The sequence below is a fragment of the Cynocephalus volans genome, chromosome 4 (genome assembly GCF_027409185.1).
Source record: "Cynocephalus volans isolate mCynVol1 chromosome 4, mCynVol1.pri, whole genome shotgun sequence".
NCBI classification, from domain to species: domain Eukaryota; kingdom Metazoa; phylum Chordata; class Mammalia; order Dermoptera; family Cynocephalidae; genus Cynocephalus; species Cynocephalus volans.
In genome coordinates this window covers 84,000,763-84,022,580 of record NC_084463.1, presented here as the reverse complement: position 1 = coordinate 84,022,580, position 21,818 = coordinate 84,000,763, and the positions used below count along the sequence as shown (strand labels likewise).

Below are 21,818 nucleotides of genomic sequence, written 5' to 3'. Positions count from 1 at the left end.
TGATTTAGGTATTTTAAAGGGAAAATGAGGGAAGGGGGAGAGCGAAGCCTCGGTAGAGTCAGAAAAGTGAAAAATTACAAAGAGTTGGTCACTGTAAATTTGATTAGGCCAGCTGTGTTTGCTAGCTGGCAGTTTTCAAAGTTAGTATTCCGTCTTCCTACAGAGACTGGGAGACAGAGAGCCTATAATTACATTCAGAGGATTGGCTTTGAGGTTCTTAAGAGATACCATATTTACAACTGTACATTCTTTTTAGTAAATGCCCTAAGAAAGGGAGATCAGGAGCCTATCATCAGGTGTTGGCTAGAACAAGTAGTAAGTTTTCCTGGCAGCATTGAGCTTTCTTAGACAAGCATTTTACTGGGGGGCAAGGGTCATCCTAGGGACACAGTCTTATGTTGCTAGTAGCCATGCTAGAGTTCAGTTAAGTCTCTTAGTGCAGGAGGAGTTTGGATAGAGTTTTGTGCCAAGAGTTCTGCAGTTCTTGACATGCTTGATATGGTAATAGACCTCAAAAGCCTATCTTATATGAGAATATGGTATATTAATTCATAGTGAGGAATACAACTAGATAGTCTTGTAGACTAGCCAGTATATTTTGTAATGGTAGACATATTTATATTATATAGAAAAAATTTAAAAATATAACTCAAAACAAAGGGAGTTAAAAAAATCTTAAAGTGAAAAGGAGATAGGAACACTATTTCCACAATTGTGGGTTTGGATTATTGGCTCCATTGAGAATCTGATAAAAGCTTTTTGTATTCTTTCTCCAAAAAAACATGTACGTGCAAAATTGTTTATTTCAGTGGAGTTTATAAAATACCCTGAACTTTATGCAAGGATTACAGGTTAAGAACCCCCGGATCTGCCAGGCTGTCTAAATATTACATCATTTGATTTAGAGCACTTTATTCCCCATTGTCCATTTTTTTTTCATTAGTTCTTTCCTGGAAATAGATGTATATATTTTTGCTGCAACATATAGTATGTATACTTGTATATATATAATAAGTTGTATCACACACACACACACACACACACACACACACACACACACACACACACACACACACACCCCTTAGAGCAGTTTGAATGAATGCTCTGTGCTCACACCACATTGAGGTGGATTGGAGAATGAAAGAGAAGCTTGTACTGGCAGTGAAGGGAAGGAAAGACAGAGGGGTAGCTAGAGGAGTCAGGGTTTTTGGAAGGTCTTTTTGAGAAAATGTTTTTAGGAGAGAGGAAATATTGAGGAGAATGATAAATTTTAATTAGCAAGGTCCCACGGGAAAGGGTTAGCTTTGATCAGGAGTAGGAGCACCCTCTCTTCTGAGCTAGGAGGGAAGTTGTAAAAATGTGTGTAAAAATAGATAAATAAGGAGGTAGTATGGTCAGAAGGAGAGCAGATTATTGATGGTGTTTCTGCTTGTTGTTGTCTGTTTCCTTTGTGAAGTAGAAGGTAAAATCATCTGAGAAGGTATTTGGGAGTAAAAGGACAATTGAGGAAATGGTATAAATTTGAAATAACTTTGCTTAGATAATAAAAGAGAAGAAAAAAATTGCTCAATAGCATTGAGGATCCATGTGAGGCTAAAAAACATATCTTGGCTTTGACAAAGTCTTTTAATTTTTTTTCTTTTAACTTTTAAAATCAACTTTATTGAAGTACAATTTACATATAATACAGTGCTCATATTTTAAGTGTACTATTTGATGAATGCACCTGTTTTCCATGTCAACTGAGATGTGGAATGTTTCCACTATCCCATAAAGATCTTCATGGTCCTTTGCAGTCAATCTCTCTTCTATCTCCCTCTTCTTCCCTCTTTCTCTTCTCCCACTCCAGGATTGGGCAATCACAAATCTACTTTAGCACACTGTAGGTTTTCCTATTCTAGAATTTCATATAAATTGATTTATGTAATATGACCTTTTTTGTCTGGCTACTTTGGCTCAACATATGTTTATGTGATTCATTCATGTTATTGCATGTTATCAGTAGTGCCTTTCTTTTTATTGCTGTATTCCAGTGTGTGAATATACCACAATTTGCTCATATGTTTATCTGTTGAAAGCCATTGGGTTATTTTTAGTTTGGGGCTGTTATGAATAACATTACTTGGGTCTTGCTTATTTATGTAGCCTATCAGTTTCTTCCATTTTAATTAGACTGTTTTTTGCACTGTCCAATATGGTAGCTGTGTATGGTTTTAAAATTTTTAATTAAATTTATTAGAATTATTTCAGGTTGAAAATTCATTTCTTCAATCTCATTAGCCAAATTTTAAGCACTCAGTAGCCACGTATGGCTAGGTGAGTGGCTACCATATTGGACAGTGTAGGTAAAGAAAAATTCTGTTGAATAGAACTGGTTTAGATATTTATGTTTAATGTAATTGTTGATATGGATGAGCTTAAATCTACCATTTTGCGATTCCTTTTCTGTTTGTTCCATTTGTTCTGTATTCCTTTTCTCCCTCCTTTTCTTGCCTTCTTTTGTATTGAGGGTTTTTTAGTATTCCATTTCATCTCCACTATAGGCTTACCAGGTGTTCTCTTTTTAAAATTATTTATTATTTATTTATGGAAACATAATTGATTGTACATATCTGTGGGGTACAGTGTAGAATATCAATACCTATGTGCAATACATGATGTTCTAATCAGTATAATTAGTATATTCAACATCAAAAAAGGTAGTCATTTTTTGTGACCCTTCACCAATTTCTTGCTAAACCTCCTCCCGCTCCACCTCTGGTGGCCTCACTTCTGTCCTCTCCTTTTGAAAGTTCAATGAATTTTTGTAATTGTTTTATTCTTCTTTCTTTTCTTTTTTTATGTGTTTGTTTATTTTTTTAGCTCCCACTTGTGGGTGAGGACATGTGGTATTTCACTTTCTGATCCTGGCTTATTTAACTTAGCATAATTTTCTGTAAGTTCCTCCATGTTGCTGTGAATAGCAGTATTTCATTCTTTTCTATGGCAGAGTAGCATTCCACTGTGCAGATATACCACATTTTCCTAATCCAGTCATCCGTCGATGGACATTTAGGTCGGTTCCAACTCTTAGCTGTGATAAATATGGTAGTGTAGGTATCCCTTCAACATGATGGTTTCCATTCCTTTCAGTATATACCCAGCAGTGGGATTGCTGGATCATATAGCAGTTCTATCTATAATTGAGGAAACTCCATACTGTTTTTTATAATGGCTGCACTAATTTACTGTCCCACCAACAGTGTAGGAGGGTCCCCCTTTCTCTGCATTCTAGCCAGCATTTGTTATTCTCTGTCTTTTTGATAATAGCGAGTCTTAACTGGGTGAGATGATATCTCAGTGTGATTTTAATTTGCATTTCCCGATGCTTGGTGATGTTGAGCACTTTTTCATGTGTCTGTTGGCCATTTGTATATCTTCCTTTGAGAAATGCCTATTCAGCTCCTTTGTCCAATTTTTAATTAGGTTACCTGTTATTTACTGTTAAGTTGTTTGAGTTCCTTGTATATTCTGGATATTAATCCCTTGCCAGATGCATAGTTTGCAAATATTTTCTCCCATTCTGTAGGTTGTCTTTTCACTCTACTTTTTTTTTTTTGCTCTGCAGAAGCTGTTTAGTTTGATATAATCCCATTTTTAAATTTTTTCTTTTGTTGCATATGCTTTGGGATCTTATTCATAAAGTCTTTGCCCGGTCTTACTTCTTGAAGTGTTTCCCCTATGTTTTCTTCCAGGAGTTTTAAAGTTTCAGGTCTTATATTTAAGTCTTAAATCCATTTTGAGTTGATTTTGGTATATGGCAAGAGGTTAGATGTACCTCATTTTAAAAAAATGCTTATTATGCTCTGCCTTCAAATATAATATCATTTTGCATTTATAATAAGAACTTCAGAACAGTATGCTTCTATTTCTTCCTACCATATTCTGTACTATTGTTATCATACATTTACCTTCTACATGTGTTATAAACCCTACATAGTTTATAACTTTTAACATAATATATTGTTATTATTTTTACTTTACATACCCAATTATCTTTTAAATAAGTTATACATGTCTTTTATATTTACCCATAGATTTATGATCTCTGGCATTCTTTATTATTTTGTGTAGGTCTGAATTTCTGTCTAATAAAATTTTCCTTCTGCCTGTAGAACTTCTTTTAATATTTCTGATAGTGTAGGTCTGCTGACAGTAAACACAGCTGTTGTTTGCCTGAAAATTTCTTTTATTTCATCTTCATTTTTTAATGGTACTATTACTAGATACAAACTTAGGTTTATAGGAGTTAGAGAGCGTGAAGGAAATGGAGAAGAAACAAAGAGTGGGAGGAAAAGAGGAAAGTGTCTTGGAAGTCAAGAAAATGAGTTGTCAACATTGTTGTCTTCAGCAGAGAGGTCTAGGGTGATAAAAATGTTAACATTTTGTTGAATTGGCATAATAGAAACAATTGGTGAACTTTGAAGAAGTTTCAGTAGATTAATGGCGACAATAGTTATATTACAGAGTTTTGAGAAATGTATGAAAGTGATAGTGTGAAGGCAGTAGATGTATACTACTCTTTCAAGAAGTTTGTCTGAGAATAGAAGTTGGAAGATGGATTCCTGCTAGAGCGATACATAGGGTCAAGGAAGTTCCCTCCTTATTGCTTCAAAAAAAAAAAAATGCTTGAGCATATATCAAGTCCATTAGAGATCTTTGGTTGAAGCTATAAGAGAAGGAGATAATTGATGGATCAAGGTTTTAGAGGAGCAGGTATTTGTGATCAAAATCTTTGGAGGAGGACATGCCTTGAAAAGGAAGAGTTAACAGGAGGTAAGGATAGGTGCAGCCATAAATAATTTTGTCGGAGATTGGTAGGAAGCTAAGGTAGCCTCATTTCTCTTGATAAGGTAAGAGGAGAGATCATTTGCTGAGCTTATGGGGAATGGGCGTTGGTAGAAAGCTTGAGGAGGGTGTTGAAGAAGGTAATGATATTTGCCGATGTATTAAGCTATGTGCTTGGAGACACAAAGTATGCAAAAGCAGATGGTTCCTTTAAACTTACAGCTTAGTGTGAGAGTGAGATATTAATCAAATAGTCACATAAATGAATGTAAAAATGATTAATGCTTTAAAGGAAAGTCGTAAGAGAATAGAAGAGAGAACTGACCAAGGACCAGCAAGGGGAATTCTACTTGGGGTTCAGAGTCTAGCTTAACTGAAGTTGCAGATCATGGTGATTGGATTTATCCAGAGCTGGAGACTGGTTGCAGCTGTCGTGATGAAGCAACTGGTGGCTCCAGTTAATGAATTTCAAGTGGTTGGTCAACAGCTTGTAAGATAGTGAAAATCTGTAATTATGGAAGAAGGCCTATGACAGAGTCCTGTGGAATGCCAACTTTTTAATTATTTTAATTTGATCTTAGCAAATTGGCACTCTCACAAAGAAAGTACTTTTTTTTTTTTTTTTTAGATTATACTACCCTGTTTAGTGGTGACCTCAAGAATTAGGAACCAGGTATCTCTAAACTGATTTGACCATGGGTAGACCAGAAATACATTTATAGTGATTATCTTAAAAAATTGTAACTATAAATATAAATAACTAGTTGTAAGGTTTCTATAAGTCCAAATCAAGGCCTGAATGAGTGAATAAAATCTGCTTTGCTATGGGAAACAGTTGGCAGCTGAGGTAGCAGAGCGCAAATATGTTTACTCCATGTGGATTATACCTTTTGACAGATGTATTTATGTTCTGTAGTCAAAGAACACTTTAGATAGTTTTCAAGAACTTTGCAGAATGGAAGAATATTGGTCTCATTCAGGAAACCCAGATTCTAATGTTTTCCTTGGTATTCACTCACTTTTTCCTTTCTTGGCTTAAAGTTTCTCAGCTGTACATTAACAGGTGGTTTGTACTAGGTGATTTCTAGGATCTCTGCTACACTTATGTTCTATAGCTCCAAAGAATATATAATAGATTTTAGAGCCAGACAGATCTAGATTCCTAACTGGGTTTTCACACTTGTATACCATGTAACTTGGGCAAATTACTTAATTTGGGGGAGCTTTCCTTATTATAAAACCAAAAAAATACTTTACAGTGTTGTGTTAAGAATTCAGTGTGATAATATATGTGAAAGTATTTAATGTAGTACTTGACATAGAAGAGTAGACTGGTACATTTGTTGAAAACAAACCCCAAAACCTGGCATAATGATCAGCACATAGGGGATGTTGACTAAATACTTCTCAGTTGATTTAATAATGTGGTATTTAAACACAGTTAGCAAAATGCCTTACTAGTTGTTACCTGAAATCTCTGCATTTTTAGATCCAGAGAAATCCCAAAATTTGAAACTTAAGGGCAAACTGCAAACTTATTAACTTCAATGTCATTTCCTCTGTTCTGGAGAAGCAAAGATGTGAGTACTCTTGATGTTGGTAGAAACTAAAGCTCTGTGCTAAAGTGAATTCTCTACATAGCAGTTCCAAGTCTTATTTTTTGCTTTCCCTTGTCTTGATTATAAACTTATAAGAAAATAGAAATAATTTGGTTGTGTTTTGTGGCCTTAACCCAAAGTAGTGGGTTTACATGTTCTTTCTTAAATTTTCAATGTCATTTTTTAAAGGGGAGATACAGTGTCAGAATTTTCTATGGGAAGCTGAATTTCTACCCCTTAACAATAGCACAGAAGTTTTATATGAAAATATTCAAATTTGAAAATTTTTCTCATGTGCTAAATATTCTTAGAGCTCTGAAGATGAGTGGGTTGAGGCTGTTCCTTCCCAGACTCCTGGCAAGGGAAAGTCCTGGAAAGTGAAAGATGAAAAGTCTGAAAAAGAAGATGACAATCAAGTTATTCAGGTAAGCAAGTCACCTGATTTTTAAAAAGTGTCAACTTCTAAGAATAGATGAATGTCAAAATGAAAGATTATTCTAATTTCTTCAGTAGAAAGTTAACTTTGAAAACAGTGTGCTTTATGAATAATTTGACAGTAGCGCTGACTGCTTAGTGTTTGGACTCCCCTCCTCCTCCTGCTATGAGAGCGTGAGTGTTCGTCTCTGTCGTAGTCCCTTAGAGGTTTTCTTGCTTCTGGTTGTTGAGAGAGAAGTGGCACTTTCCTTTTATGTATGTGAAGCCTTGTACTGGTACTTTCTCTGAACCTTCTACAGTGAGTAGAATTCAAAAATAGTTTTTCTTTCCCTTCGCCTCATGCTGTAATTTTCTTAGCAATGCTTACAGTTGAGTAGTTCACAGATTTTGGGTTATAGTTCATATGCCTAAGGGAGAATGTAATGTATCCACTGTTAGACACAGATGAAGGAAGAAATGTGAAAGGAACTAATGTTTGCTTGTTGTGTGCCAAGCACTGAGCTGGACGCTTTATATCCATTTTCTTGTTTTCTCCTTAAAACAGTCCTGAAAGATAGATATTTTATCCCATTTTGCAGGGGAGAAACTAAGGCCTAGAGAGATTAAGAAACTTGCCTTAAGTTATACAGCCATATAGGATTTGAGCCAGGTGTGAGTGCCTAAATCCTAGAGCAAAGTGTTTATTAAGTTCTAATCAATTTAGCCTGAAATGGTCATCTTTTTTCAACAGAGGGATGAGTGGATGACTGTTGATTTTATGTCTGTTAAAACTGTGTCGTCATCATCACTCAAAGCTGAAAAGGGAACTATAAGGAAAATAGAACAAGAGAAAACCCAAGCACTTGAACAGGTAAGAGAATATTTAAAATGCTTTAACTTTCTAATTTGCCTTTAATAAACTAAGACATTTATATAAATGCAATTTTACTTGTAAAATATTATTTTATGTTTTGTGGTTTTTAATACAATTAGTGAAAACAGCTATGAAATGGGATATGTTTTGTTAAAATAAGTTTCCCATAGGAAGCCAGTTTAAAGGTATACTAGATTAATAAATCTAGGGCATATATATAGTTGAATGAATATTGACTTTAGGTTAATATCATTGTATTAAAAATGAACCCTTTCATCTTTTGTTTCAGTGTACATACTGAATTAGAGACTATAAGAATGCTTTAATTTCAAGACACCTAAAAATTCTGGATAAAATATAACATAAGCATGTAAGGAAGTGCTGAAGCTGGTGGCTTTCCAGGTGGCATCACACAATCCTGATAATCTTGAATTTCAATTTTAATGGGTCCTTAGGGATAGGACATAAAGGCAAGAGCCTGCATGAGTTGGGAAAACCTGATTGATGAACCCCTATAAATCTGGGACCCTGCAGGAATATACCCTTAATGAAAGGATGAAGTTGAGGAAATGATGAATTTGAGGAAAAATCCAGTTGAAGGCAAGAAAATTTACCTGTCTTGTCAGGTGTGGGAGCACACTAATTATATATCTCCTCTTGATATTGGGGATATCATTTCTTTGGTATTCTAGGCTAGTGTTTTTCAAAATATTGGTCATGAAATTAATTTATTGCTATCAGCACTTAAAAATATAAAATACCAGCTATGTATTACATGTAATAAAGGTGTATTTTGTTTCCTTAAACTTTTGTTTTGGACACACACACACACTCACGCTGTCTTTCACTATGGGTCAAGGTCACAGAAAAGTTTGAAAGCCAGTGCTTGAGGCTGTGTCTGTGTCCTCTTCTGTTCTTATGCATGCATTGTGCTAAATGCTATAGAACTATAGCACTTATCAACAGACCCAGTCTGTACCTTATACCAATTCTTCAGCCTTCTTTCAAAAGCAGATCTCCTTACCCCAGTTCTTGGCTTTATATGGCGAGACTGGCTCCATTCTTCTGTCTTAACTGGAGCACTTTTAGTATTTATTATCTTATGCAAATTGAATGCAGAACTATTGTTTTCTGCTTGCACACAGGGCCCAGTAGACCTATGGCTTCAGTTCTGCTTACTGCTTTGCAAGTCTCTTCTGTTTTTCGTCCACAGAGATAGTTATCTTATTTTGAACTCAAGTATGTTTTATATTGTGTATATCTCTCCTATTTGTCCAGAACAGGGAGATTGTGATGAAGTGGAATCTTACTAAGCCATTTTGACTAGAAGACCTGAACATGTTTTAGAGATCGATTCACTTTGACATATTTTATTTGTTTCATTCTTTTTCATTACTGTATAGTCTTTCATCATCTTACTATGCCACACTGTAAATATCTATTCCTCTACTTATGCACACTTATATTGTTTACTGTTTTTCACTATTACAAACAGTGCTACAATGAAGGACCTTAGATATAACAATTGGTACTGCCCCAGCAATATGTTTCTTTTCCAGTACTAAGTACCTATAATTATCAAACTTTAAAATTTTTGCCAGATTAATTAATGGGTGAGAAATGGCATTTTATTGTTTTTCTCAGGTTATACAAGAGATCTTTTCATGCATTTTGGTCATTCAGATTTCTTGTACTGTGACCTGCTTGTTTATGATTTTGCTTACTTTTCTGTTAGGTTCATTTGTCTTTTTCTTACTGATTTGTAGAAGTTCTTCTATATTTAGTCCTTGTCTCATATATTTTCAGATAGTATCTCACAACTTGTCTGGCCTCTTGTCAGTTCTCCTCCTCAGTATATAATCTAGCTTTTTTTTTTTATCCTGTTGAGTATCTGCTGTGTATCTGAGTGTTTAGATAAGACCATTGGAAGAAATTCGTTAATTATAGGTACTGAGAGATTTTGTAGTAAATTAACAAAGCAGGTGACAGAACCTTTTTTGCTACAAACTACTGTAAAGGATCAAACCTCCAAGTTAAACATTAACTTAAATTTTGTCCTTTGAAGAGTCTTTTTTGTCAGCTCGTAGATACATTTAAAAAGCTTTTTCTTTAAACATTTTATCCAACATTTTTCTTTTCAATATTATGGTTGGTTCATACTCTTGGAAACTGAAGGTGCTAATGGTTAACACTTTCCTTCTCTCTCCATCCTATTGCCATTATTCTTGTAGGAAGCATTTTTTCACCCCCTCAGGTCAAGTTAGATATCATTAGAAGGTAGTTCTATAGCACCCTTTACTTTCATAGCACTTATCTATGTTAATGTTGCTTAATTGTCTTTCTCCCTTCTTTTTTATTTATTTATTTATTTATTTTATTTTATTTTATTTTGTCGATATACATTGTGGCTGATTATTGCTCCCCATCACCAAAACCTCCCTCCCTTCTCCTTCCCCCCTCCCCCCCAGCAATGTCCTTTCTGTTTGCTTGTCGTATCAACTTCAAATAATTGTGGTTGTTATATCTTCTTCCCCCCCCCGTTTGTGTGTGTGTGTGTGTGTGTGTGTGTGTGTGTGTGAATTTATATATTAATTTTTAGCTCCCACCAATAAGTGAGAACATGTGGTATTTCTCTTTCTGTGCCTGACTTGTTTCACTTAATATAATTCTCTCAAGGTCCATCCGTGTTGTTGCAAATGGCAGTATTTCATTCGTTTTTATAGCTGAGTAGTATTCCATTGTGTAGATGTACCACATTTTCCATATCCACTCATCTGATGATGGGCATTTGGGCTGGTTCCAACTCTTGGCTATTGTAAAGAGTGCTGCGATAAACATTGGGGAACAGGTATACCTTTGACTTGATGATTTCCATTCCTCTGGGTATATTCCCAACAGTGGGATAGCTGGGTCATATGGTAGATCTATCTGCAATTGTTTGAGGAACCTCCATACGATTTTCCATAGAGGCTGCACCATTTTGCAGTCCCACCAACAATGTATGAGAGTTCCTTTTTCTCCGCAGCCTCGCCAGCATTTATCGTTCATAGTCTTTTGGATTTTAGCCATCCTAACTGGGGTTAGATGGTATCTCAATGTGGTTTTGATTTGCATTTCCTGGATGCTGAGTGATGTTGAGCATTTTTTCATATGTCTGTTGGCCATTTGTATATCTTCCTTAGAGAAATGCCTATTTAGCTCTTTTGCCCATTTTTTAATTGGGTTGCTTGTTTTCTTCTTGTACAGTTGTTTGAGTTCCTTATATATTCTGGAAAAAACTATCCAGACATTTATATGGAACAATAAAAGACCACGCATAGCCAAAGCAATGCTGAGCAAAAAAAATAAAGCTGGAGGCATAACACTACCTGACTTTAAGCTATACTACAAAGCTATAATAACCAAAACAGTATGGTACTGGCATAAAAACAGACACACTGACCAATGGAATAGAATAGAGAATCCAGAAATCAACCCATACACTTACTGTCAGCTGATCTTTGACAAAGGCACCGAGCCTATTCAGTGGCGAAGGGACTGCCTCTTCAGCAAATTGTGCTGGGATAACTGGATATCCATATGCAGGAGAATGAAACTAGATCCATACCTCTCGCCGTATACTAAAATCAACTCAAAATGGATTAAGGATTTAAATATACACCCTGAAACAATAAAACTTCTTAAAGAAAACATAGGAGAAACACTTCAGGAAATTGGACTGGGCACAGACTTCATGAATACAACCCCAAAAGCACGGGCAACCAAAGGAAAAATAAACAAATGGGATTATATCAAACTAAAAAGCTTCTGCACAGCAAAAGAAACAATTAAAAGAGTTAAAAGACAACCAACAGAGTGGGAGAAAATATTTGCAAAATATATGTCTTTCTCCCTTCTTTAGACCATAATTTCTTTGATGGCAAGGACCATGCCCACCTTATTCATTATAGCCCAGTGCCTGGCGTAGTGCATGGAATGCAGGAAGCAGTTGGATTGTGATTAGGTTACCATCATCTCTTGCCTAGATTACTGCCACCATTTTCTGACTGGATTGTGTCTCTAATCTTGCTCTTTTCCAGGGTTTTTTCCACACTGAGAATAGTTTGTAGTTTGTGTGATACAAGCTGATCACTTTCATGAGTCACCATTGCCCCCAGCATAAAACCTCAAGAACAGTTCAAAATGACTCATGTGACCTAGTCCTTGATTGTTCTACAATCTAATGGCTTGTCACTACTTACTCACACTTCTAAGTTTTAGCCAGTCTGAATTCCTTTAAGTTCCCTGAGAATGCTGTGATTTCTCTTTCTCTAGGGTTTCATGAGCTATTGTTATTTCTATCAGGAGCATCTTTATGTCCCTCTGGCCTTTAAAAAAAAAAAGAAAACTTAGCTAATTTCTACCCATCCTTAGGTCTAAGACTGTATATATTATTTCTTCTTGGAAGGCTTTCAGTGTGAGAGGGGTTTGAATTCTTTGTGTGGCTTTAGCGCTCTGTGTGTCTACCTTCAAAGCACTTATCAATTACTTATTTATTCTCTGTTTTTCTCACTATATCCCAAGCTACCAAGGGCTGAGTCAGAATTATTGACAGTTACATCTTCTACATGTAGTACAATTCTGAGACATGGTAGACATTGAATAAAAACATTGAATGAATGTGAATTTAGACATTATTTCCTGCAAGTTACAGAACAGCGTGTCTTAAGAGTGTTTTAAATGATTTGTACAGGGTTACAACTGTTAACTGCATCTCAGTTTAATTATTAGTATATTTTTTGATGGGTTTATATTTAAATTCTGACTTTTGAAAATGTTTTGTTCTAGTCCAAACTGCTGGAAAGAGAATTGAATCCATTCTGGAAGGATGGTGGGACAGGTCTTCCACCAGAAGACTGTAGTGTATCATCACTTACTAAAGGTATTCCTATGTTTTGGTTGTAAACACATAGGCATTTCTGATAACTTGATGTTCCTGAGGGAATGATCTGAGTTTACATAAGACAAAGCATTGATAAAATGTTTACAATCTTTTAAAGCCTTACTTAAGTTATTAGTACTTGAGAAGATTATTTTAATTATGATGTATTTGGGAGCAAAGATGATTAAATATGCATTTTTATGTTGATCATGTTTTCATAAATGAATTTCTGTTTTAAATGGATTAATGCAAAGTATGATTCTGTGAGGATATAATAATGCTTTTGGTATGTTACATTCCGTAATAAGATGTAAAAATTTTAAGTCTGAGAAATTTCATGAAAATAATGTATAAACATTAAAGATATAGTTTCATATCTTCAGAAATTCCTACTTTGCCAGCATTCTTAAAATTTGTATTGATCTTAGGAGAGTACTGTTATTTTCCAGCAGATGGAGACAAAATATTTGTGTCACATAAGCATACATAATTTTTTTTTTCCTTTTTTTTAAAGGATGACCAGTAGGGGGATCTTAACCCTTGACTTGGTGTTGTCAGCACCACGCTCTCCCAAGTGAGCCAACCAGCCATCCTTATATAGGGATCCGAACCTGTGGCCTTGGTTTTATCAGCACCACACTCTCCCAAATGAGCCATGGGCCAGCCCTAGCATACATAATTTTAAACATACTTAAAAAATCTTATATGCCTATTAAGTGCTGCATTGATAATTCAATGAAAAATTTATTTAATAGCAACTGTAGACATATAAAGTTCTTTTTGAAATACAGATAGTCCCCACTATATGATGGTTCAACTTATTTTTCACTTTACTGTGGTGCAAAAGTGATATGTACTTTAAGTACCCATGCAACCATTTTGTTTTTCGCTTTCAGTACAGTATTCAATAAATTACATGAGATATTGAACATTTTATTATAAAAGAGGCTTTGTGTTAGATGATTTTGCCCAACTGTAGGCTAATATGAGTGTTCTGAGCATGTTTAAGGAAGGCTAGGCTAAGCTTTGGTGTTTGGTAGGTTTGGTGTATTAAATGCATTTTTGATTTATGATATTTTCAGCTTACGATGGGTTTATCTGGATTACCCATCATGAGTCGAGGGGTATCTGTATTGTTTTAGAGGAACTTAAAAAAAAGTTTGGGGAGCAGTAAGTTAGCTCAGTGACCCATTAGTATATAGGGCTGATTTTATGAGCTAAGCTTTTACGAACCCTTTTGTCAGAGGGCAGTCAATAGATTCATCTTTGGGGAAAACCTAGAATTGACAAGCCCAATATTTGTAGTCAACAGGTTCTTAACTTCATTGAGTAGAGAAGAGCCCAAATTCCACCTTAGATAATATCTTTTAGCTGGCTGAAACAGCGGAATCAAAGATACTAGGAGGAAAATGACCTCAAATAAAGCTTTTAGAGGGCCTTTCTCCCCTTCACCTTCACATCATGATTTCACCACTTCCCTTTCCAATATTGTATTTATTTAGAATGAAGAAAAATGGCAGAAAGCTTCTGTCAAAGGCTTAGATCCCAGAGTTGAAATTAAATTTTAAAAAATGATCTGCAGGTTTTTCTGCATATGCAGATAGCGGTATCATTCTGTTTGAATTAATGATACAGCTGAAATTGTTAGGCACGTTAAAGTATTATAGCACTAGTATTAAGGAGGTAGAGGTGACTAGAATTTTGGCATTTCCACTTATTAGCTTTTGATTTTGGAAAAGTTTCCTGACCTTTCTGAGCCCAATTTATTCATCTGTATTAGGGAATAAGGATGGTACCTATGTTATGTAATTATTGTGAAGATTACACGAGAAAAATCTTTTACTGTTGTATCAGGAATATAGTATATACTCAATAATGATGATGATGTCAAGTACTTGTTCTGTGATTAAATGTTTTGAGAAGGTTTTATCCAGTTTTTTATTTTTTTTTATTTTTTATTTATTTATTTTTTTTTTGGGGAAATCAAATTGATATACTTTAATCTCAAATTTTTTTGTGTGTAGCAATTACAAATACTTTGCCTAAATGACTAACATCTAGTATTAAGTTACAAGCAATTCAAAATTACATAACTATGTTTTCCTTTTCTGCACCATGATTTTCTCATTAAGAGAATAATGCATTATACTAGACAAATTTCTTTTTCTTTTTTTTTTTTTTTTTTTAAATTTTATTTTGTCGATATACATTGTGGCTGATTATTGCTCCCCATCACCAAAACCTCCCTCCCTTCTCCCTCCCCCCTCCCCCCCAACAATGTCCTTTCTGTTTGCTTGTCGTATCAACTTCAAATAATTGTGGTTGTTATCTCTTCTTCCCCCCCCCCGGTTTGTGTGTGTGTGTGTGTGTGTGTGTGTGTGTGTGTGTGTGTGTGTGTGTGTGTGTGTGTGTGTGAATTTATATATTAATTTTTAGCTCCCACCAATAAGTGAGAACATGTGGTATTTCTCTTTCTGTGCCTAACTTGTTTCACTTAATATAATTCTCTCAAGGTCCATCCATGTTGTTGCAAATGGCAGTATTTCATTCGTTTTTATAGCTGAGTAGTATTCCATTGTGTAGATGTACCACATTTTCCGTATCCACTCATCCGATGATGGGCATTTGGGCTGGTTCCACCCCTTGGCTATTGTAAAGAGTGCTGCAATAAACATTGGGAAACAGGTATACCTTCGACTTGATGATTTCCATTCCTCTGGGTATATACCCAACAGTGGGATAGCTGGGTCGTATGGTAGATCTATCTGCAATTGTTTGAGGAACCTCCATACCATTTTCCATAGAGGCTGCACCATTTTGCAGTCCCACCAACAATGTATGAGAGTTCCTTTTTCTCCGCAGCCTCGCCAGCATTTATCGTTCATAGTCTTTTGGATTTTAGCCATCCTAACTGGGGTTAGATGGTATCTCAGTGTGGTTTATCCAGTTTTTTAGTAATGATTGAGGTACCGTATTTTCAAGAAAATTTGTTAATCTTTTCTTTCTTAGAAAATTAGGTGGAAAGTTAAGTAAACCATTTTCAGAGCTCATACACAATTATTTTAAATCATATTTTAGTAATGGTAGTATTTGTACAATTTAGAGTTTACATGGCATATTTATACATTAGCTTATTTTCATAGCAACCATGTGAGGAGAGCAGAGTATATGTTATTGTTATCCTAATTTTATAGCTTAGGAAACTAAGGCTTAGAGTGGCCAGGTAATTTGCCTGTAGTCATGGGAATAATACTAGATCAGATCTTCTGATTCCTAGTCTAGGGTTAGTCACTCTAAATTCTTTACTAGAAGGCTATATTTTTTACCATGTAGTTAGTAGAAATTCTTGCTTACAGACTCTTTGGATGTGATTTTGTTCTTCCTATTGATTTTTTTTCCCCTCTTTATTCTTTGACTTCTCTATTAGAAACTTTGTGTTGGAAAAACTTTCAAAGGTGGTTTAAATCAGCTACCTTATTTTATAGGTAAAGAAGCAGAGGTCCAAAGAAGTTAATGACTTGATTCAGATCTTACAACTATTTAGTAGTAGCAGCAAGAATAAACTCTAGGTCTCTAGATATTTAGTTTATTGTTGTTTCTATATTAGCCTGTCTTCTGAGAGAAATGGGGAATAGAACCTAGATTCATTTGGTTTTATTTTGTCTATAACAATATAGCTTTGAATTATGATGGAAGCATATACTTAAGTCTCTTAATTTTTGACTTATTATAAAAAACAGATTTGAGATACAGGTATACCTCAAAAGCGGTATGCCAGTGAATTTACTATAATTATTTGATATATTTTTGTCTCAGCATAGAGGACTAGGACTGTATTTTCTTTATGTTCTTACTTCCTACTATGTTTTACAAGTTATCACATTTATAGTAAATATTCATTGAATATTTGTTGATTGAATTTCAGGATGGTGCTGCAAGTTGGTATTTTTTTGTTTGCTTTTTGAGTATTACGTTCAGTGATTTCTCTTATTAAAAATACTTCATCATTGCCCTCTGTAATTATAAGATTAATAGGGCTGTTGAAATAGAACATATTATCAACTGAAAATGACATTATTATATAAATATTTCTAAAATTGTGGATTTAACTTGCAATTGAATTGGCTTAAAATTTTTATTCCTGTTAAATTTCCTTCATAAATGTCAACGTAGAGGAATAAAAGCAGTCTTACTTTTCCTCTGCTATTTTTTTCTTTGAACTATATTAATATCTTGGTGATTATTCAGGAAATTTTTACTGTGATCATCAGCATTTATTAGTTTTGTCTATGGAATAAACAATTTAATTATATAGCTGGGACATTAATATAGGTGTTAACTTCTATGGGTTTCTTTTACTTATCACTGTGTAAATGGCAGATTTAGCCCGAGTTCCTTGATTAGCTCCACTGTTAATTTTGAACCCATAGACTATATAAATAAGAATGAAAGAGCAAGAGTAAAGTAAGGTTTTGAATGAAAAGTGAAATCATTGAGTTAACTAGAGATCTAGGTTTTGAAATGCATACTATTTTAAACCTGTAAAGAAAGGACACATTAACTTAGAAGAGATTGCTTAGTAGAGATAAACTTTTGAGATTTGAATGAGGGAATAGAATTAGTTTGAACATAATTAATTTAAGGATTGAAAAATCTGTTCTTTCTTTAAGTAAACTTAAAGAAGTAAACTTAAATAAGTGTACAGCAGACTGATCATTTTCACAAAGTGAAAACATCTGTGTAATCAGTGCACAGTTTGAGACACAGTATTATGAGGTTACTTCCAAATGTTCATGAATAAATAAAATTGAAAGATAATACGAATCTTTCCATGAACTTTTTGATGTACTCTTGTATTTGCAACCCAGAAGCCCCATTTGTGGACCTTTTAGTCACTACCCTTTCACCAGAAGGTTTTCACTGTCCTGGTTTCCAGCACCAAAAATCAGTTATGTTCTCCTTTGCCCACATTTTGAGATTCATCCATATTGTTGTGTATAGTTGTAGTTCCTTCATTCTCCTTGCTATATAATAGTCTATTTTAGGAATATATCACACTCTATGTATCATTTCTATTGACGGTAGACATTTCCTGGGTTGTTTACAGGTTGAGATTATTGCTGTGAACATTCTTGTACATGCCTTTTGGACTCTGCATGGGTCCATTTTTGTTGGTTATATAGTTGGGGTAATCTTAAAGTGTCCTGTTTTTGGGCAAGGAAAATCAGGAACAGAATTTTAATTTAGGTAGTTGATTAGATTTTCTTTTTATACATATCAAAAGTGTGATGTGTACAGAAGGAAATATAAGCAGCTAAATAAATTTTGTTGAAGGTATTCAACTATTCATGATTGGTAATCATGACTAAAGTAGGATAATATGTTTTAACATACATTTCAGCATTATCTTCCGTAAACTTCTTATTTGTTCTTTGTGCTGCATCTGAGGTATCTTTTTCCCATCTATGTATGTGCCTTTATTCCTTATTTATTTCTGGGAATGTCCTCTCTACTCTTATCTTTTTTAGTAGAAATCTGACGCATTTTCCTGAGCCTGGTTTATGGATTTTTCCCTGACCTCCCAGTTACAAATAATTCTTCACTTTTCTCATATTCTATAACCCTTTACATTTTTTAAAATAAATAGTTATCACATATTATCTTCATTGTAATTATTTATATTCTTTTATCCTTATTCTTTTAGATTGGAATTTTCTTGAGAGTAGTTTTATTTATCTTTTCCTTCTTCATAGTGATAAAACTCTGTATGTTGCATAACAAGGGTACACTTCAAACAGTTAATGGGAAGATTCATATTACCTTTCAATTTTATTTTTCCGTGAACTTTTTGAAGTGCTCTTGTATATAGGCAACCAGATATACGTTGACTTTTAAATGTGCTTATGATTTTTATATATTCAAAGAAAAATATTTAATTAGGTACTTCAGAAGTCATCATAAAAGCAATAAATATTAATTCTGTGGGAATCACATTAAAAGTACAACTAATTTTTAAAATTGGAATTTAGTTTCAGTAGTAGAAGACGGTGGATTAAGTTGGCTAAGGAAATCTTATCAACGAATGAAGGAACAAGCTGAGAAACAAAATAGAAATTTTGAGGACTTTGTAGCTGAAAGATATGGGGTGAGTATGTGTATTAAGGAGATATGAATATTTTCAGAATTATGTGAAAAATTAAGTGCCTTAAACTTTGTTTTGTGCTGTGAAACACTTTTGAATTGAATTAATAATTAAATTTCATTTCTGTATACTGCTGAAGTCATTTTCTGCTTTTCATTATTTGAACTTAGGTAGCATATTTTTATTGACATAACAAATGTAAAACTTAAGTGTGTGTTTAATGTAAAAATAACATTTTCTCATTGTGATAAAATTTAAATAATGCAGGAAAGTCTTCAGAGTATACTTCTGGAGATAACCACTGTAGAAATTTTGGTATATGCTAGAGTTTGGTATATTCTAGAGTTTTGATATTTTCCAGAGTTTTTAGAAGAGCGTATATACTCTTAAAACAATGGAATGCAGCAGTATATGATATATTAGAACTGGATCCTCTTTTCACCATGTGTGGATAATCTTTGTTTCTGTAATTACCATTGATGTCCTCCCCCGCCACCTTCTTCTATTTCCAAAGGAAAGCAGATTTAGAGATTTAGAAAGTAGAAAGATTTCAAAACTGTATGCTAGTGCCACTGCCCCCTCTTCCAAATAAAAGAGGGAAAATGTTACACTTTGTCTTAAATCTGTTAACATTTTGTAATATATTTTTGCATATTTTTCCCCTATGTTTTAGAGTATGCTTATAGAATATACCCTTATTTTTTTTTTTAATTACTAATGTAGACATAGTTGGATTCCCGTAAATATATACATTTTAATGACCTTTTAATATTTTCTTATATATTAATCTGGTTTTCCATTATTTGTCAGTGGATGGACATGTATATGCTTTTTCCTCCCTTGGTTAAATACTTGCACTGTGCTGACTGTCTTTGTCCAGTGTATTTTGCATATTTATCTGGGTATTCAGGTGAATTAGTAAAAATAAAGTTGCTTGTTTAAAGGATGTAGACAATTGAAGTGAGATGTATATTGCCAAATTTATCTACAGAAAGATTGAGCAAATTATTAAAATGCCTCTTTTATCATTTTATCACGTAATTTTCAACAGTTGGACCATCATTCTTTATAGTCTTTGCTATTGTGATTGGTAAACACCTTTTTTTGCTTTTATTTTTATACATTTGTTTACTAGTGAATTGGAATTTGTTTTTTACATTTATTTTGGCCATTTGTATTTTTTAGTGAATTGATTATTAATATCATTTTCCTGTCTTTCTTTTGGGATAATGATTTATATAAGACTTTTTAATTATTCTGTTCAAATTTCTTCCCCTTAGTTTCATGTTTGTTTTTTACTTTATTGATAATTTGCTATGGTTAAATTTTAAATATTTTTACCTAGCAAAATTCTTCATATTTTTCTTTCATGACTTAATGCTCTTGGTATGATTAATTGACAGGCTTTCCCTACTCGAAAGCCATGAAAATGTGCACATATATTTTACCTTGTGTATTTGTCCAGTTTTATTTTTTATGTTTATCCTTCATCTTTCTGGAACATATTTGTGTATGTTGCAAAGTAGGCGTCTAACTTTCCTAAAGTCTTTAGATAATTTTTTATGACATATTGAATGAATTATTCTTTTCCCATTAATTTGAAATGACGTGTTTGTTATATGTTAAGTTTTCTTATATATGTGGGTCTGTTCCTTTACTCTCATGGGTGTTTCCTTGATTTTTCTGTCTTTTCCTGCAATTAGTTTTATACTGTTATAATTATTGTACTTTTCAGTAAATGATTAACCGATAGCGAATAATTAGTGAACACCTACTGCGTGGCAAAGTAAGTCTTGTTAGTAATTTTAAAAAGTAGTTTTCATTCTTATGTGTTTGTTTATTCAATTTTTCTTATTCAATTTAGAATCATTTTGTCAAGTTTCAGCTCAACAGAAATAAACATTTTTCTAAAATCCATTATAAATTTACTTTTTGAAATTTTGATTTAAATTTAAATGTACAGATATATCAAGAACAGTTAATACCTTTATAATGTTGAGCCATCTCATTCTAAAACCCTGGGTATTTCTCTATTCAAGTTTTCATTTATGTTCTTCAATAATTTTCTCTGTGCAATTATGCATGCGTCATTGTGGCTATTTTGAATTTGTTTTTCAATTTTTTTCCCTTATGTTTCCTGACTTGCTGTTGGTAGTGGTCTGCCAAATTTCTAACAAACTCTTATTATTTCTAATTTTTTTTTTTATCTTGGGTTATCTGGGAAGGTAGCATGCAAATGATGATTATTTTGCTTTTTCCCTTCACTGTTAAAATATTTAAATTTCCTTTACTTTTTGAAATCGAAGTTTAGAACTTTGATAAAAGCACTGGAAGCTAGTGTTCTTGTCTTTCTGTGTTTAAATGATGACTTCTGGGATTTAAGATGAGGATTATCATGGTTAGATAAAGTATCCTTGTATTCAGTTTAGTAAGAAGTGTTTTTTTTTTTTTTTGCTTTTTAAAAAAAATTTTCATTGTTTAAAAAATTTTTCTGTATAAATTGTATAAAAAATATTTAGGGTAAGAAGCATTATCTTTTGATATACATATGCATAGTGATATGATTATTACAGTCAAGCAAATTAACATATTCATCATCTCACACGGTTACCTTTTTTATTTTTGTAGTAAAAGTTTTAATAAAAAAGTTAATTTTATAATCAAATTAGCAAATTTCCAATGTATGATACAATACTAACTACAGTCCTCATGCTGTACCTCGCATCTCTAGGATTATTTATCTTATGTAACTGACATGTTGTTGTACCCTTTGATCTTCATCTCCCATTTTTCCCCTGCCTCCAACTCTGTAATAACCTTCCTACTCTCTGTTTCTGTGTATGATGTATCTCTCCTTTACAACTGTATTAAACTTCACACATTGCCCTAATTCATTTATGGTTTGAGTAATTTTTTTCCCCAGAATTATTAAGTGATTTGTCTTATGATTCCTTGCTTTTTTTTTTTTTTTTTTTTTGGTTGCTGGCTGGTATGGGGATCCCTTGACCTTGGTGTTATAACACTGCACTCTAACCAAGTGAA

At 33.7% G+C, this 21,818-nt stretch overlaps 1 protein-coding gene across 4 annotated transcripts in view; it reads left to right on the top strand.

Moving 5' to 3' along the window:
* LOC134374796 (CWF19-like protein 2) overlaps positions 1-21,818 on the top strand; it is a 97,691-nt gene that overhangs the window by 4,356 nt on the left and 71,517 nt on the right. For 3 of the 4 annotated variants that reach the window (XM_063092794.1, XM_063092793.1, XM_063092795.1), the window contains exons 4-7: positions 6,737-6,850; positions 7,591-7,710; positions 12,541-12,634; positions 18,664-18,779. In XM_063092794.1, the coding sequence (XP_062948864.1) occupies positions 6,737-6,850; positions 7,591-7,710; positions 12,541-12,634; positions 18,664-18,779 (444 nt within the window). Of the gene's footprint in view, positions 1-6,316; positions 6,408-6,736; positions 6,851-7,590; positions 7,711-12,540; positions 12,635-18,663; positions 18,780-21,818 lie in introns of all 4 variants that reach the window. The other variant, XM_063092796.1, reaches the window with a different exon arrangement.